This window comes from Trichosurus vulpecula, chromosome 3 (genome assembly GCF_011100635.1).
Source record: "Trichosurus vulpecula isolate mTriVul1 chromosome 3, mTriVul1.pri, whole genome shotgun sequence".
Classification (NCBI taxonomy): Eukaryota; Metazoa; Chordata; class Mammalia; order Diprotodontia; family Phalangeridae; genus Trichosurus; species Trichosurus vulpecula.
The window spans coordinates 174,835,196-174,854,045 of NC_050575.1; the positions used below are offsets into that span (position 1 = coordinate 174,835,196).

General features: G+C 37.5%; 1 protein-coding gene across 1 annotated transcript in view; it reads left to right on the plus strand.

Annotated features, from left to right (window-relative positions):
• RABL6 (RAB, member RAS oncogene family like 6) overlaps nucleotides 1–18,850 on the plus strand; it is an 84,624-nt gene that overhangs the window by 27,634 nt on the left and 38,140 nt on the right. The window contains exons 4-6 of the mRNA XM_036750192.1: nucleotides 1,241–1,293; nucleotides 3,275–3,366; nucleotides 15,865–16,005. Coding sequence (XP_036606087.1) covers nucleotides 1,241–1,293; nucleotides 3,275–3,366; nucleotides 15,865–16,005 — 286 coding nt within the window. The remainder of the gene's footprint in view (nucleotides 1–1,240; nucleotides 1,294–3,274; nucleotides 3,367–15,864; nucleotides 16,006–18,850) is intronic.

Sequence of the window (18,850 nt, forward strand, 5' to 3'; positions counted from 1 at the left end):
TTCTCTCATCTTTGCCCAAAAGAATGTATATGGCCAACTATTTAAGATCAAGCCATTGGCTTTTAAAGTAGTCTTAGGTAACCTATATTTTTTTATCTGGTGAAATACTTTCCCCTTTGTGATTTTCTTTGGGGGGGGGAGGGGGACATAGGAGGATTTACGAGGTTAGAAATGTTTCAGAAATTCTTTCTGACCTCTTCCTCTCTCAGTGCTTCTTAAAGCACAAGTGGAAGAAGTACTGCTAGTTTAACATTTATTATGAGGACTATAACTCTGTGCCATCACTGGTGTACAATACACAAGCATCAAAGCCATTAAGTGACAGCGACAGGAAGGAGAAAGAAGTCAGACTCTTAGTTACCATTTTCATGATGCCCATCAGAAGAAGGTTCCTTGCCCTCTAAAATTTTTCTTAAAACAGGTCTAGGAACTAGTTTGAGAATATTGAGACCTTACCTTTCCTCCTAGGCCAGTCCTTGCAGCCTTATGATCATTTTTGCTGCTGAATTCACTAGAAGCAATTTACATGAAGGTGTCTAACACAGTTTTTCCAACATCCTATTGAAACTCTGCTTTGTCATGCACTAGGGCTTCAGGTTAGTGCAACCTGGTTTTTCTGTCTTTTGTTTAAAATAGTCTGTACATTTACATTGACCTGTATGCATCTTAATTTACACTACATTTCAATTTTGAAATAATGTTTCATTTTACTTTCAGCTAAAACAGAGAAGGGAACAATTAGAATAGCTCTAATTTCTTTTCAAGCAGCTGCTTCATGCTAGTCCAGAATCAGTGTTACATTACTGCTTCTTGCCTAGGGCAGGGTTTCAATTTCACCCTAGCTTTCATTTCATTGACATTCATATGAAACCAGTTAGATGGAATTGATCCAGTAAAGTGTTTCAGGTTTGTAAGGCAGGAAATACAGTGGAATGGGTTGCCTCGTTAACTAGTAAGTTCTCTATCATTGGAAGTACCCAGGCAGAGGCTGGACAACTATTTATTAGGGATGTTTTAGAAAGGAAAAGGGAGATCATGTATCCAAGTAATGTTGAATAGCTAAACTGAGAAGGCCCTTCCAGCTCTTTGGATTCTGTAATTCTACAACAGTTATGCTTTCTTCCTTATTGCTGTGAGGGAGAAAAGGAGGTGGAGAAGGACACTCCATTCCATTAGACAGTTTTGTATTTTTATATATTTGGCAGTTCTAGCCCATAATTTATTTCTGTCTTTTAATAAGGAAAATGCAAAAAACGAGGAGATGGTTTGAAACTGGAAAATGATCCTCAGGAGGTAAGCCATTTTGAGATACTCAGTTCTTCATCTTCCCTCAAATATATTTTTTTAATGTTACAGGCCTGTTGTTTTATGCACATAATGTATTTCCAAGTTAATTTATTTGATAATCCTATACAAATTTCTGTATTTTCAAGTTTGTAATGATGGCCCTTTATTATTCTGGACCCCCCACCTGTCCCTTGGCTTCACTCTCCTCATCTCTTAAATTGAGTGTCCAGATCAAATCCACCTACTTCAGGTACTGACATTTGTCGCATCTCCTCAGAGCCCGTATATGGTAACAGCAGATGCAAATGGTACTAGTTGCCCATTCATGTCTCCTGTCCGTTTTATGTCTACTTGTATCTGATACCCGATTGTGCCAAACATCACCTGAACCATCTAACATGTGTTAGTGGAGCATATATTACCTTTTCTTTATCCCCAGGAATGACCACCAATATTGGAGCTTCCTGAGTAGTATTTTAAGTTAGCGGCCCTCTTGAAGTACCCTTCACAGAAATCTTAGCTCTTAAGCAGATTTCAGAGTGAAAAAGTTGATTTGAAGAAAAATCCATTCTTCAGGCTCTGAGACAATTTAAGCATCAAAGAGCTAGAGCACAAGGTCTCTGAAGATGAATTGAAGTTGTCAAAAGATATACAATGTTCACATCAAACATGGACCCTTCTTTATATCAAAGATGTACTGGTACCTCAATGCTGCTGGGTACATAGCAGGCTACGTACAGGCTATCACCTGTGAGATGCTGGAATTCAGAATCTGACTTCAGAATGTATAGACTTTGTTTCAGATACTTACCAATAAGATACCTCCAATAGTTTTTCTCTATTGCTACCTAAAAACCAGGCATAAAATCTTATGTAGGACCCAATTTCCAATAACTAAGATGACTAATAATACTTCATTGTGTGATGGAGGTGAATTTAAGTTCTTGAGGGCCATACCAGTGGGACTGTAAGTTCTTGCAGGTCCCACCAAGCTAGAAAGCTTTGAATATAAGCCTTGAAATGAACTGTGTGTCTTTCATTTGAGGATCAGTCTAGCCAGGTTTCTAAGGTTTGGTGGGGGTGGGACTGCAGTCTTCATTAATAGAGTAAAAACCACACTATTTCAAACAATAAGCCTTTTGAAGTAATGAATACAATAATTTGATGCTTTTAACTTTTTAAGTATTTCATTGTGCTTTCATTTCTATTTTTGTCATTTTTGCTCTTGGAAGTTAGCTGAAGCAGGTATTACCATATCCATTTTGTAGGGAAAAAACAGACTATTAACCAAGGAGAGGGCTTGTCCAGATCACAGGTTGAGCTAGTGACAAAGCCAGAGTTAGAGAACACATATATCTTCTGAATCCCAGTCCAGTGCTAGGCCACACTAACAAGGGAATTTCAGGCATTTTGCAAATAGCTAGTATTTCTGCACTCTAGCTTTATGACGTGCAATGTTACTGTACTTGACCATGTCTTTCACTTTGGAGTGAAATTCTGTCCTGATTGAATAGGAGGAGAACCTCCTTAGTAATACATGAGACTTTTGTCAGAGGGCTGAAATGAGTGATTTACTCTTTCCCAGGAGCGCCACAGCCAGTTAACCTTAGAGTTTCACAGAAACAATAGATATGACACAAAGTAGAAGAGGAGAGGAGCTGGGAAGGGTTACAACATTTTGCTAATTTTGCCCTGTAAAAGTTCTCTGGAAACATGTTATGAGCTAAACCAGAAGAAATATCCTACTCAAGCACTTTTTTCCTTTCTTCTTTGTACTAATTTGTTGATATAATGACAGCATCTAACCTTCTGAACTCCACAGGCTGAATGTTGTTGATAATTTGTATAAATGACAGAACATTTTAATTCTCTCAGTCAAAGACACCTGCCCACTTAGCCTTTAAAAGCTTTTTTGAGTTTAAAAAATATCTACAAATGCCTTTGGGGGAATGGAATTACTTGTTATCTCTGTTCCTTCTCTTCCTAGGCAGAATCAGAGCTGGCTCTTGATGCTGAGTTCCTGGATGTATATAAGAACTGTAATGGGGTAGTCATGATGTTCGATATCACAAAGCAATGGTAAGGAAGACCTAAGGTGGTTCTCTAAATTAATAGCCTCTCACTTATTTTTGGCAAAGTCAGTATGACTGTATATTCAGAGTTAATCATGTAACTTAACATGATACCCTCCTTATTCATCTGATAAAGTGACCAAAACAAGATCCTTATGTCTCAGATTATTGCCTTGGGCTCTGCTTGTTTTTAGAAGATGTTATTGCTAATATGTACATTTCCTGGACAAGAACCAATGCCCAAGGATGGGGAACCTGCAGCCTTGAGGCCACATATGGCCCTCTAGGTCCTCAAGTGTGGCCCTTTGCCTGAATCCAAACTTCACAGAACAAATCCCCTTAATAAAAGGATTTGTTCTATAAAACTTGGACTCAGTCAAAAGGCTGCACCCGAGGACCTACAGGGCTACATACAGCCTTGAGGCCGCAGGTTCCCCACCCCTGGCCTAGGTAATACTTGAAGTTAAAATGGAATTTCATATTTTTTTATGTGAAGATTGATATCAATGTCTAAAAAAGAACAAAGAAGGTTGATAGTCACGGGTTAGCTGGGTAAAGAGTGAACAAGGTCTAAGTTAGCTATGTCAGATCAGTCTTTGGCTGATGCACATTTGCTGATCTCTTAAGCTCACTAATGCCACAATCTTGGGAATAGCCAGGTGGCAAATATCTTCTTTATTCAGACTTGACCTATATCACATTTGTATATCTGAATGTATGTGTTTTGAAGTATCAGTTTTTAACTCACCTAATTATATAGACCTTTATCTTCTTTAATACTTCACCAATACCTTGGAAGTTTAATGTGATTGCCTTTTACCAGCATTTTTATAATATTTTGAGTGTGGTTTCTAGTGATTGATAAACACCATAGATCAGCTCTTGTATATTCAAGGAATATAGAAGTTGCTGGTCATTTGACCCAGATTGTTACCAGATTGACAGCAGATGTTGCAACACTGTATACCCCTTCCTCCCTCTAGTACAATAAAAACCATAACTACCACACTTCAGGATAGGTTAGTAGAAGCTTTATTTAGAAACAAAATATACATTGCCATGAGGAAACTTATTTAACAAAGCAATGCTGTTCCCCTTTACAAGCTTTTATACCATGACAATTTGCAGTAAACTTACAAGGGCATTTGTCTGCATTTTTGCTTTGACACATAACTCTGTCATTGTCTAGTCTACAAATACTGTCTGTCAGCTTTTTTAGCCTAATAGAAGGACATGGATGGGAAGGGTTTAAAAACACAAGGACAAAGAGCAGTGATGATTTTTTTCTGCTTGGAATGGAATGGAATAGACTCATGTCAAAAGAGGGAATATGCAGTGCCTCTCTCTTTTTGCCTCCATGCCTGTATCCCTTAATAGGGTTGCCTCATTGTGCCATGGAGATATCTTAGGATTCTTAAAGGCTATGCCACTATAGCCCACTGCCTGGAAGGTTCTACCATGCTGGAAAGGCAGTTACAGTCCTGGAGACAAGACTGTCTGTTTTGTGAGGACTAGCCTTGTCAAACATGGAAAGGTTTATTATTAGAGACTGGCCACTATGTGATGAATTCTTTGGCCAAGGAAACTCAAGGAACAAAGATAATTTCAAAATGGTTCCCAGGCCTTTGCTCCCTTCTGTTTCTGCAGTCATTGATAGAAAAGGAAACAGAAGATGCTAAGATTCATATAGTTTTTAGACTAGCTATGAATACCTAATTTAACATGCTACCAAAAGAACTGAGTCATAGAAATTTTGACCACATTGCTCTAAATGAAACCAGAAGGCACTCACTGTCCAAAGATAACAAGAAATATTATTTCTTGAGTTGCTTGTCTTGCATTGCCTTTCTCATGATGAGCATTTTTTTTAAAGACCACTATCAAGATAATTATAGCTTACTTGCCAATATCTGTTACAGAGGGTGAGAAGGGAAAGAAATCATATGAAGAACTTGATAAGAACTTCATATTAAGTCAGCATATACTTTAATACTTGGTAACTTGAATGTGAAGGTGGATAAAGGAAAGGATGGGAAAAAAAATGAATTGAAAAATACGGTTTAGGAAAAAGAAATATAAGAATCCAAAAGTTTGGATTACACAGAATCCCATATATTATAAATTCTTTGATGAAAAGAGAACCTGGAGGTAGTAGGCATGGCAAATACCAAATGACATTACAAGAAAAAAAAAATTTGGTAAGAACAATTGGTCTCATGTTTATATAACAAGTGAACTTCTTTGAGCAAATACCAAAATCAATACTAAGCCAAAAGAAAGCATAAAAGTAAAGGATGGAATTTGATTGAAACACCTCTAGTCTGACCTCTTTAAACAATGTGGAAAAAATAGGAAACAGATAAAAGAACATACATAGATAGACCTATCCCCATTTCCTGTGGAAGTTTAATATAAATTATTTGCTACACTGAGGGGTTCAAAAAAGCCTAAAAATTGCTTAAGCCAGCAAACATTTGATCTCCTTGCAAAATGGAAAGATAACCAAGGACAGTACCAATCTGGACTTTCAACATATTTGTAAAATCCTACAGAGGAAGATGGTGAAACATTAGAAATAATAGTCCTGCTGAAAGAGGGTAAGTAAATCAACTGCCTCATAACCAGTAAGGACCCAGACATCAGGCTTCCTGTCTACTCAGACTGGCCCAGAACTTTTGTTCTTGCTCTCCCCTGTCTTCTAACTAAGGAAAGTAAAACAAGTCACCATTCTACCCTAATCCTGGGGAACAGCTCCTCTGACTATTTCAGTGGATGTAACAATCTACAGTCATATGGCTAGCAGACTGTCTTCCCTTCTGAATCCATGTGATTCATAATTCAAAGCTGTCTAGGTAAAAACTTCCTTCCATTACTACCCCTCAGCCAAAACTATTCTCTCCAGAGTTACCAGCAATCTCTTTTAATTGCCAAATCCAGTGAATTTTCTCTATCCCCATTCTTTTTTACCTCTCTGAAGTCTTTGGCACTGTCAGTCACCCTCTTCTTCTTAATACTCTTTACTCTAGGTTTTTGGGACACTTCTCTCTCCTGTTTCTCTTACCTATCTAACCACTCTTTTTCAGGCTCCTTTGCTGGATCTTCATCTAAGTCATACCTGCTAACCATGAGTGTCCTTTAGGGCTCTGTCCTGGGACCTTTTCTCCCTCTATACTATTTCATTTGGTGATCTTATCAGCTCCCAAGGATTCATTTGTCATCTCTATGCACATGACTGTCAGATCTACTTATCTAGCCCTGTAACCTCTCTGCTGACCTCCAGTCTCACATCTCTAACTGCCTTATTGAACATCTCAAACTGGATGTCCTATAGAAGTCTTACAGTTAATGCGTCCAGAATTAAACTCATCTTTTCTGGAAAACCATCCTTTCTTCTTAACTTCTCCATTACTGTTGAGGATACTACCTTCCTCCTGTTCACCTGGACTTGCAACCTAGGTGTCATCCTTGACTCTGTCTCTCTTTCTCTCTCTCCCTCTCTCTCTCCCTCCTTCCTTCCCTCCCTCTCTCCGTCTTTCTCTTCCTCTCCTCCCTCTCCCCCCCTTTCAGTGTGTTGCCTGAGTCCTGTCATTTCTACCTTCACAACAGTGTCCTCTGACACTGTCACCATCCTAATACAAGCCCTCATTATCTAATGCCTGAACTGTTGCAGTAGCCTGCTACTTGGTCTGCCTGCCACAAGTCTCTCCTCCAGTTCATCCTCTACTCAACTGCCAAAGTAATTTTTCTAAAATGTAGGTCCAACCTTGTCATCCCCCTACTCAGTAAACTCTGGAGACTCCCTGTCATCTCCAGGATCAAATGCAAAATCTTCTGTTTGGCATTCAAAGCTCTTGGTTACCTAGTTCTTTCCCTTCCCCTTTGCATCCCCCCATGTAGTCATCAGAGCAATGACTTTGGCCTCCTTGCTATTCTTTGCATATTACACCCCATCTCTCAACTGGGCATTTTCTCTGGCTGTCCCTCACACCTGGCAAGCTTTCCCTCCTCATATCTGCCTCCTGGCCTCCCTGGCCTATTTCAAGGCCCAGCTTAAATCCTATATTCTATAGGAAGCTTGTCCCAATCTCTTAGTTCTAGTGCATTCACTCTGTTGATTATTTCCTATTTATCTTGTATGTAGCTTGTTTATACATAGTTTTTTGCATGTTGTATTCTCTTAATTGTGAATTCCTCAAGAGCAGGAACTGTTTTTTACCTTTCTTATTATCTCCAGAGTTTAGTACAGTGCCTGGTACATAGTAGGCACTTAATAAAAGTTTATTGACTGATTTTGCTCTAGTTTTGGAGAGTTGCAGTTTTTGTTCAGGGCCAAGCCCCCACTTTTGCCTTTGATCTTATCTCCTCTGGAAGGATATCCCTTTCTTTACTCATCTCCTCTCTAATCTTTAGTCTGTATATAGTGTTCCTTCCCTGGTGCCTACAAACATACTGTATCTCCCCTATCCTTAAAAAACCTTCACTTAAATCTGCCCTGTCCTCAATCTAATGCCTTGTATCTCCATTTAAAAAAAAAAAAGATTTTGTTTGAATTTTATGAACATAGGAGAAAGAAAACGTTTCCATGTACAAAGTAGAAGAGAAAAAGAGGATTATATGTGAAATGATGTATCTCTGCTTCATACAGCTCATTTTAACACACACATAACTTCAACATGTTACTTGTTTTTAATAAGTTTTTAATCAATTTTTTTACATCATGGTTTTCCCCAGTATCCCTCCTCCACCTGCCTCTTTCCCTCTCCCAGAGAACCATTCAATATAACAAATGATGTTTTTCAAGTTCCCCCTTCTCCCACCAAATAAAAAGTTAAAGGAGGTGGTTAAAAAATCAGCATACCCAAATACATTAAAAAAGTATAAAAACACATACAAAATACAAGACCCCTGGGCCTTCCACCTCTGTGAAGGGGTGATTTGAGAGTGTCCTCTCATTTCTTTTGAGCAATGCTTATTCTTTATAATTTTGTAATGCTTCTGAATTTTTTCTGGGTGGTTATTTCCATTTACATTGTTGCAGTCATTGTGTATATTGTTCTTTTGGCTCAGCTATCAATTCATGTAGATCTTTCCATGTTTCTCCATATTCATCAGATTCATCCTTTCTTATAGCACAGTAACATTCCATTACATTCATGTACAACAGTTTATTTAGCCATTCACTGTTTGATAGGTATCTACTTTGTTTCTACTTCTTTGTTGTTGCAAAAAGTGCTGCTATAAATATTTTGGTATAGATAGAGACTTTGTTCTTATCAGTGGTTTCATTGTGGTATAAGCCCAATAATGGAATCTTTGGATCAAAGAATATGAACTTTTTATTTTCTTTGTAGAATTCCAAATTGCTTTCCAAAATGTTTGTATGCAGCGCTACCAGCAGTGTATGAGTGTACCTATCTTCCCCTCCAAGGCTCACTATTGACATTTCTTTGTTATTTTGGCCAATTAGCAAGGTGTGAGGTGGACCCTTAGGGTTGTTTTGACTTACATTTCTCCTCTTCTTAGTGATTTGGAGCATGTCATACTGTGGTTCATACTTTGCAATTCTTCTTTTAAAGTAAATGTGATACAAAGATTTTTTTCCCCTTCATCTGTTTTTCTTCTTATCCTGGATGTATTGATTTTGTCTGTGCAATGAAGCTTTTCAGTTTCATATAATCAAAGTTATCTGTTTTATCTTTGGGAATTACCTCTATCCCTTACTTAGTTAAAAATACATCTATCCACAGCTGTGAGGTGTATGTGAGCTACTTCTCTTGTAATGTTTTATTTAATTAATATAATCTTTACTATTAAGGCTAACATACCCATTTAGAATGTATTGTTATTGAAGTATGGTATAACATATTACTTTTTGAGATGTCTTATTTGTGTTTCCATCTGGACTTTCTTTTATTCTTTTCTATGCATTTTTTAAAATGCTTCAATTGACCCTTTCTTATTTTTTTGGCAATGCTATCACTACCTCTTCTATTTCCCCCAAGCTTCTCCCTCCAATAAAAAGAGGGAAAATCCTGGTAACAAATAAGTATCATAAGTGAAACATCTATATACATTTGTCGTACCAAAAAATGTGTGTCTCACTTTGCATATTAGGTCCATCACCCCTCTGTCAGAAGGTAGGTAGCATACTTCATCATTAGTCCATTGAGTCGAGGTTGGTCATTGCATCTATCTATGTTTTCAAGTTGTTTTTTTGTTGTTGTTTTATTTTCAGTGAGTTATTGAGGATAGTTTCAATACGGGCCCACAGGATTAGTGTGAAGAAAACATTTTGAAAACACCAAGTCGTTTTACTTTACAGTGTTGTTATTACTGTATATTTTATGTAAATCTTCCAGGTTTCTCTGAAACCATCCTTTTCATCATTTCTTATAGCTCAATACTATTCCATCACATTTATATTCTTTAATTTGTTCAGCCATTTCCCAATTGATGGGCATCTCCTTTGTCCCCAGCTCTTTGCTACAACAAAAAGAATAGTTATAAATATTTTTGTATGGATAAATGTTTTTCTTTTTGATCTCTTTGGAATATAAACCTAGTAGTAATATTGATGAGTTAAAAGGTGCGCACTAAACTCTTTGAGCATAGTTCCAAATTGCTTTCCAGAATGATTGAACCAGTTCCCCTATATCTCTTCTCCCCTTAATAGCCAGAAAAAGCTATCTACATTTGTGCTTTCCACTTACCCTCCACCTCATCCCCTTCCAGTCTGATTTTTGACTCTACAACTTGACTGAAACTTCTTGCCAAGGTTTACCTACCTCTTAATTGCCAAATCTGATGGCCTTCTCTCAGACCTCACAATTCTTGACCTTTATGCCTGTGTTAACCATGCTTGCCCCTTTCTAGATAGTCTCTCCTTTAACTTGCATAACCGTTCTGTCTTTGTTCTCTCTTACCTGTCTGATAGTTTCTTCTTTGTCTTTTTGACTTTATTATAATCTGTGTCCCATCCCCATTGATGCTTACATGAGAGCTCCCCCAGGGCATTGTCCTGGGCCCTCATCTCTTCTTTCTGGATAATCACATCAGCTCCCATTAGTTTAGTTATTTCTATTTATGACACCCAGGTCTTTATGTCCTGCCCTCAAATAGATTTTATTACCTCCCCCTTAAGCCTACCCTTCTTCCTAAGTTAAATGTTTGCCGTAAAGCATGCCATCACCTTTCCAGTTACCCAAGTTCCCAACCTTGGTGTCATCTTCCATTCCTTACTTTTCCTCATCTTGCCTTATATCTAATCATTTGCCAAGTTCCTTTGATTGTGCTTCCACACATTCTCTCAACTTCTTTCCTGTCACACAGCCACTACCCCTAGTTCAAGTTCTTATATCCTTAAACTTGAAAGCATAGACTGTTGTTATAGCTTCCTGATTGCTCCCTGTTTTCAATCTCTTTCCTCTCCAGTCCATTCTCCATATAGCTACCAAATAGATATTCCTAAAGTACAAATCTGACCTTGTTATTACCCTAGTCAAGATGTGTAATAATTCCCTATTACTTCTAGGAAGAAATGCAAGTTCCTCTAGTTGTCAGTGAAAGCCCTCTACAGTCTTTTCCAATCTCTTTCTAAACTGATTTCACATTATTTCATTCCCATACTTCATATACCAGCCTACTGGCCTACTTACTGTTTCCTGTACACAATGTTCCATCTTCTGCCTCTCCCTTTGCTCAGATTGCCCTTTATGCTGGAAATGCTCCCCTTCTTCAGCATCTTAGAATCCCTAGCTCTCTTTAAGACTAAGCTTAAATGCCTCTTCCTACATGAAATGTTTCCTGGTTACCCACCTCTGGATGTTAGTGCTCTCTTTCCCTCTCCTCTCCTGATGACTTTGTATTTATTTTGTATATATTTTTATTTACTTATTTTTGCATATTTCTCACCAATAGAATTTAAGCTGCTTGAGTGAAGGGTCTGTTTCTTTTCATTACTGTGCCAGTACCTGGCAAGGTAATTGAGTAAGAATTTGTTTAATTAAATTGAATATCACCTCACATAAAATAGCAGGAAGAAATAGAGAGAAAGTATGGTTGCAGAGAGCTTGGTATGAGGCCTAATTAGGCTTGATCATCCCAAGAGTGCGTAAAAATGAAATGAAAAGGAAGATGACAGACCAAAAAAATGGAAATATCTGTCAGCATTTCTATAAACAAATTCTTCTTCATCTCTGACAGTGCACCTCCTATATTTGGACTTTAATATCTTAGTCCTCAGTTTGCAGTATAAAGAAGTTGAAATATAAAAAAAAAGTTTAAAAAAAGCAGGACCACACAAAGTATACTAAGAGATTTGTACAATTTTGAATGCTTTAAGAGGTGGATTCCAAATTATTTTTCAAGATATTTTGAAGGAGAGGATAATACCAAATGTTTCAGGGTGAGGGGAGAAGTAACAGCATTACCACTTCCAAAAGGTGAAAAAGTTCAGAAAGTACTGAGCAAAAGGCTGTTGACCCACATACCTACCTTATGAAAATGATCTACACAGGTATTGAGGATTTCCTTGCTAACACACACACACGCACGCACGCACGCACGACGGGAACCAGCAGTTTTTTTCAAACAGTATTCTATACTAGACCACATATAATTGACTAAAATGTAGAAAATACCAAAAAAAAATCCCAGTTGTTGATTCTTTTAAAAAATTGAGTTCATAGAGCAAAATGTAGCCTTAAAGCACTAATTTCCAACAAGCCTGTGTTTCCTATGCTTATGTCAGAATCACACATGATCCATCCCACGAAAGATGAAACAAAGGGAGAGAGAAGAAGGAACAAGTATTTAAGTACCTACTATGTCTTGACACTTTCCAGACTTTAATCTCATTTGATTCTCACAACAACCTTACAAAGTGGGTGCTAGTATTGTCTTCATTTTATAGTTGAGGAAACTTTGTTCAACTCTTTGATTATTAATGTCTTAATGGGCATAAAATATGGAGACATATGCTCACCAAAGGTGTTTGCTGTTGTCTTGAAGGATGTCCAACACAGAGTTTAGATGGAAGAGGGGTTCCCTCTGAATGATGAGGTCTTTCACATGCTCCTGATTTCAGGTGATTTTGCTGATTGCATCAAGCCCCAGAATATTACAGAACCTGTCAAATGAGATTCATAACCACTCAAAGGAGTTTGGTCTAACTATTCACACAGGAAGAAAGTAATGTATGAAGAATGCCTTTTGTCCAGACTATGATGTTACAGTTGGATGAACAGCCACAGAACTGGTCCATTGATACATACATACATACATACATACATACATACATACATACATACATGTATGTATATAGAATATAATATATATACACAGGACACATGCTGTAAATGGATAGTAACTTGGACAGGAAGAAGAGAACAGGCTAGATTGCATTTAGGAAATTATGCAATATTTTTAATGATCCCAAGCTTCTCCTTAAAACAAAAATTTGTATTTTTAACACTGACAGTCTTCTGGTGAGAGACAGCTTATCATAGTGGATAGAGAGCTGGGCTCAGAACCAGGAGGACCAGAATTCAAGTCCTGCCCCAGAGACATACAGATTTTGTGACTCTAGGCATTGCTTAACCTCTTATTGCTCCCAGGTAACTCTCTTAAGATTATGAGTTTCAGAGAATGTGCCAACCTGCATTGGTGGAAGGAATTCCTCACCCCAGAGTTCCCTGTACTAATGAAATAAAAAATCTAGACCCCATCCCTGTCCCTTTTCTTTTGGTACTTATACAGAGGTTCCCAAAGTGGGCATTACTGTCCCCTCTGGGGCACTGGAAGGATTCAGAAGAGAGAGGTGGTGGTAGGTGCAGTTGGGGGAGGGGCATTGAATAAAAATAACAGTGGTGGAAGCTTAAGGAAAGAACAGAAGATAAAGTTTTGAAAAACCATTTGTGAATGTTTCATCTGTTGTGTAACAGAGTTAAAGTCATAGTGATTACATTATTTTCCAAATAAATACACAAAATGCAAGTTGTAACTGATCAGTGGTCAAGATTGCTGACAAGTATTAACAAGCAAGTGTTGGCAGGCAAGTGTGTCATGCGTTATCAGGAAGTCTAGCATACATTGGCAGAAATATGTGTGTATAATGACTTGTTTATGGTATGTTACTATACAGTTAATGACATAATATTGCGTCATCAAAATTTCAATGCAGGAAAACTACAAGTTTACAATAAATTATTAAATTTAAGATGTGTCATTTTTTAAAAAATATTTTATATTTTTTGAAATTATGCAAACTTTTTTTTAAAACCACCTGTTAAAGAAAATAGATTTCCAGGGGTGGGGCACTATTTTTTTTAAAGGGAGAGGTAGGCCAAATAAGTTTGGGAACCTCTGTTATATGGCTTCAAGGCATGGAATGCCATAGTCTCCAAAGAATTAAAGTTACTGTTTACCCAAAGGGCAGTAAAGAGATAGAATGATAGGAGTAAGTGGACTGTTCTGTGTTACCAGTAAAGAATTATGCAGGAGAAGCAACATAAAAGACTATCAGAGAAATATTTGACTAGAAAGGGAAATGAACTGGTCATATAGAAAATGAGGAATGGCTCATGTACTTCATGGGCACCAACACAATTCCATCATATTAAGTGGATGCCTTGTGGGAGTTTTACAGGAGGACTTGGAAAAACATTATACAGGATGAGTTGAGCATGGGTTGTGATCTAAACCACTGGAGGGGAAGTATCTGCATCAATAAGATCACAGTTCCATCAAAGAATAAAAGTAAAAAGGGCAAGAAATCATAGAATTCTTATACTGTAACCCATTTTAAATAGATTAAAGGACATTTTTTACTTATTCAGTTGGTAATTAACATATGCAGCTTACTTCTATAAGAACTTATTTAAGGCAAATAGCTTAGCAAGAAACAACCGTGTGGAAAAAGAACATCTCATGTGAAAAGTTGCAGCAGCTGCTAGTTATTCAAAGAACTCCCAAACTTAATGTATCTACATATAAGACAGTGAAACTTTTCCATTTATGTAATAGGATAATTCATTGGGTTTATTTCAGGCTGGCCGAGGACACCTTTGGATTGTATGATTTGTGATAGACTGTTAGCTTCAAATAAATACTCCAATAACTGTTGCCCATTGTTCAGTGGTACTCCAAGGGCATTAGTTTGTCGACAGAAATATTCCATCAGATCCTCTTTCTGTTAACAAGTCTCAAATACTTATGAAAGATGACATGGAAGGTCACTGAATTTACCACTGACTTTTTTTAAAGTGCTTGGATCACAGCAGCTAAGCTGATATAAGAGAGTCCCTTTGGCCTTAGGACAGATTAGTATTTCCTAGTATCTGATTATTTCATTTGAGTGAATCAGTGCTGCTGACTTTTTAAATGTTGGTCCATTTTCAAAATGTTTACATTATATTGCTAGAAATGCTTTTGCTTTATTGATTTTAAAGTGTCTGACTTTTCTATTCTCTAGCCATATGAGCAGCTCTATGACTTACTCAGATTCTTGATACTAAAGTCTTAGCCCAGATAGATCATTTTCTATTAGTTAAAAAGGGCCTAAAGGCTAAGCAGAAGTTGTTTTGAGCAGTAGGTATAGTAATGCTTCATTCATTTGAACTGTATTCAGAATTTGATTATTTGACCTGAAATTTGCCAGAAATTACTTCCAAATATGTGTGAAAGAAAATCTCACAAACATTTATATTAACAAGATATCAAGCAGCATTAGAGAACAGACTTTTAAAAGGGCATTAGCATGATATTTTATATAATAATTATGTTTATGTATAACAGATGTACTTCATCTGTTCAGTTAAAGCAGTTTTCATTATCTTGCCTCCTTAGCACATAGTACAGTGCCTGACACATAGTAATGACTTGATAATTTTTAATGAATAAATACTTGGACACTTGTCAGCAATTAGCTTAAATGTACAGTATGTACTTAAAAGCAGCAAAACTTATTTCTTTTGAAGTATGATTAAGATTTTGTATTAATTTATACATTTGCTCCCCCAAGCAATCCAGAATGTTGAAGTTCTTTGTGCATTTTTTAAAAATAACTTGTGTCGTTAAAAGTTCTGAAACTGCTATTACCATATTTAAAGTAATAAGCTAGGTGATAGAGGGAGCTAGACCTGAAGTCAGGAAGACCTGAGTTCAAATCCTGCCTTAGACATGCTCTCATTGTGTGACCTTCAGCAAGTCACTTAAACCTCTACCTCATTTTCTCCCTCTGTAAAATGGGACAAGAAGTAGCACCTACCTCTGAGGGTTGTTAGGAAGATAAAATTTTTAAAGCACTTCACAAACCTTAAAGTGCTACATAAATGCCAGCTAGCTATTAATTAGAATCCAAGGAGAATAAGCATTTGGGCTTCAACATAATTTATTCAGGAAAATCTCTACTTGACTTTTGGGCAAAGCATTTTTAGAAGGGTCAAAGAAATTAATCTGCTGCAATGTGCTAAAACTGGAATAACTTTACCTGTCCTGTATGATCAAGGACCTTCAACTACATACTTCGGGAACTTCCCAAAGTGCCGACCCATGTCCCCGTGTGTGTGCTGGGGAACTACAGAGATATGGGGGAACACCGAGTCATCCTGCCAGATGATGTGCGGGAGTTTATTGATAACCTCAACAGGTAGGTGGTGTCAGGCAGTGCTTGTTTTCTATAATCACTTTCGTCTTTGTTCTGTTTTACCTGGACAGTCAAGTACTGTCCCATCTCATCTTTGTGTCCCCAGCATTAGTACTGTACCCTGCTCATAGGAGGCACATAACAAATGTTTTTTGAATTGAACAAAATAATTCTGTGTTCCCAAGTGCATATTAGTATTGAATGAAAATCTCTTCATCCAAATAAATGATAATAGTTCATTCAATTAAACATTTGTTAAGCACCTTCTACGTGCAAGATGCCAGGGATACAGAGACAAAGACAAAAGTGGCCCTACGGTCGAGATGCCTACATAATCAAATACTTACTGAGTACCTGTACTTTACCTGGCATTGTGCTCTATCAGGAGTGGGGGGAGGAAGGGATAGATGAAAAAGCCTAAGATATAGTTCCTGCCCTCTAGGAGTTCCCATTTTTGTTACATTCTCCCCCATCCCATAAATTATTGAGGGCAGAAACTTTCATTTTTGTCTTTTGATCCCCAGCACCTAACATATTTCCTTATAGATAGCAGGCACTTAAGTTACTGAAGGCTGCCGGAATGTACAGGTAGAATTTTCAGCATACAAATGGGTATATCCTGTGATCTCAGCACTGAGCCCTCTTCAACATTGGTGTAGCACCTCTTTTAACACACTCAGGACCGTATCCCTTATTAAGACAAGGGATCACAGAAAACCATCGTGGCTTCGTGAAGTCATGGTCGCTTAACCTTAATTCCTTTTTTTTTTTTTTTGTTCAGGTTTAGTAGACTGATAGATAAGGGAAATTCTGTAATTATAGTTGATTTAGATTTTAGTGAAATATTTGATGACACTGCTAATGCTGTTATTGTGGAAAGGATAGAGATGTGGCAATAATACAGTTAGGTGGGTTCAGAGTTTATTGAATGGTAATATTCAAAAACTAGTCACTAATGAATAGTTTCAGTGTCATTTTGGAACAAAATCTCCATTTGAGTGCCTCAGAGATCCATACTTATCCCTGTGCTGTTAACGTAAAAGCATAGGTGGAATGATTATCAATTTGCAGGTGACACAAAACTAGGAGGGATAGCTAATACATTGGATGACAGAATATGGATTCAAAAAAATATTGACAGGCTAAAATATTGAGCTGAATCTAATAAGATGAAGTTAAATAGAAACAAATGTAAAATTTTATGCTTGGCTTCAAAAATTCAACCTTACGAGTATAAGATGGGGGTATGACTTACAACAATTCTTCAGAGAAAGATCTATAGGTTTTTAGCAAAGAGCAAGCCCAATATAAGTCAATAGTGTGATGTGGCAGTCAGTCAACAAGCATTTATTAAGCTCTTACTATGTACCAGGCACTGTACTAAGCACTGGGAGTACAAAGAAAGACAAAAACAGTTCTTGACTTCAAGGAGCTTACATTCTAATGAGGGAGACAACATAAATAGATTTTTACAAGAGACATACAGAGGAAATGGAAGGTAACCTTAGAGGGGAGGACAGTAGCAGCTGAGAACACTTGGAGATCTTCTGCAGAAGACTGAATTTGATCAGAGTCTTGAAGGAAGCCAAGATTTCTAAGAGACTGAAGTGAGGAAAAAGCATTCCAGGCATGAGAGACATCAGTGCAAAGGCATAGTGACAGGACATGTGTGAGAAATGGCAAGTAAGCCAGCATAACTTGAAGGAGTGCACAGAGGGAGGAAAATATGAGAAAATTGGAAGTGTAGGAAAGAGCCAGGTTGTGAAAAACTTTAAATAACTAAGAACTTTATACATGATCCTGGAGTAACAGGGTGGCATGGTCAGACCTGCACTTTGATCATTTCAGCAGCCATGTGAAAGATAGATTATGATGTAGGGAGACAAATTAGAAGGCGATTGTAACAGCCTAAGTAAGAGGTGATGAGGGCCTGAACCTAGTGGCTTTGTGACAGAAGATGATATGTACAAGAGATGTGAAGGTAGAAATAATAAAAGTAGTGAAAAATTTGGCAACACATTAGATATATGGGTAAGAGTGAGGAATCAGGGATTGTTAAGTTCAAGATATCCAAATTTCAAAAAGATATTGCTGATTCCAGACTGGAGCTCAGGAAAGAGACAGGGTTAGATGTATAGATTGGGGAATCATCTGCATAGAGATGATAATTTAACTTATAGGAGCTGATGAAATCAACAAGTGAGAAAAAAGAGAAGAGGACCCACGACAGAGCCTTTTTAGTGAGCATAACGTGGATGAAGATCCAGCAAAGGAAACTAAGAAGGAGCAGTCAGACAGGTAGGAGGAGTACCAAGAAAGAGCAGTGTAATGAAAACTCAGATAATTGATCGTATCCAGGAGGAAAAGCCAAGAAAACTCATGCAGTATTAGGCTCCGTTAGTAAAGTCATAGAGTTCAAATGTTATGTTCAGTTCTAAGCATTACATTTTAGGAAGGACAAGATAATCTGGAGAGTATCCAGAGAAAGATATACAGGATGATGCAAGGCTTCATTCAGTTCATGCCATTTGAGGATTTGTTACTAGAATTGGAGGTGTTAAATCTGAAGAAGAGATAACTTTTAGGAACATGATAATTCTTTAGGGTTGTCTTAGGGAAGAGCAGTTAGATTTGGTCTGTTTGGCCCTTTGGGGCAGAACTAAGAGTGATAGGTGGAAATTGCAAAGAGCTAAATTGGGGCCTGATGTAAAGAAAAACTTCCTAACTATTAGAGGCATCTAAAATTGGAATGGACTGTCTCTGACAGTAGGGGATTCCCCCACTGGAGGTCTTCAAGAAAAGGATAGAGGACTATTTGTTAGATATATATGATTCTTGTTTGAGTATT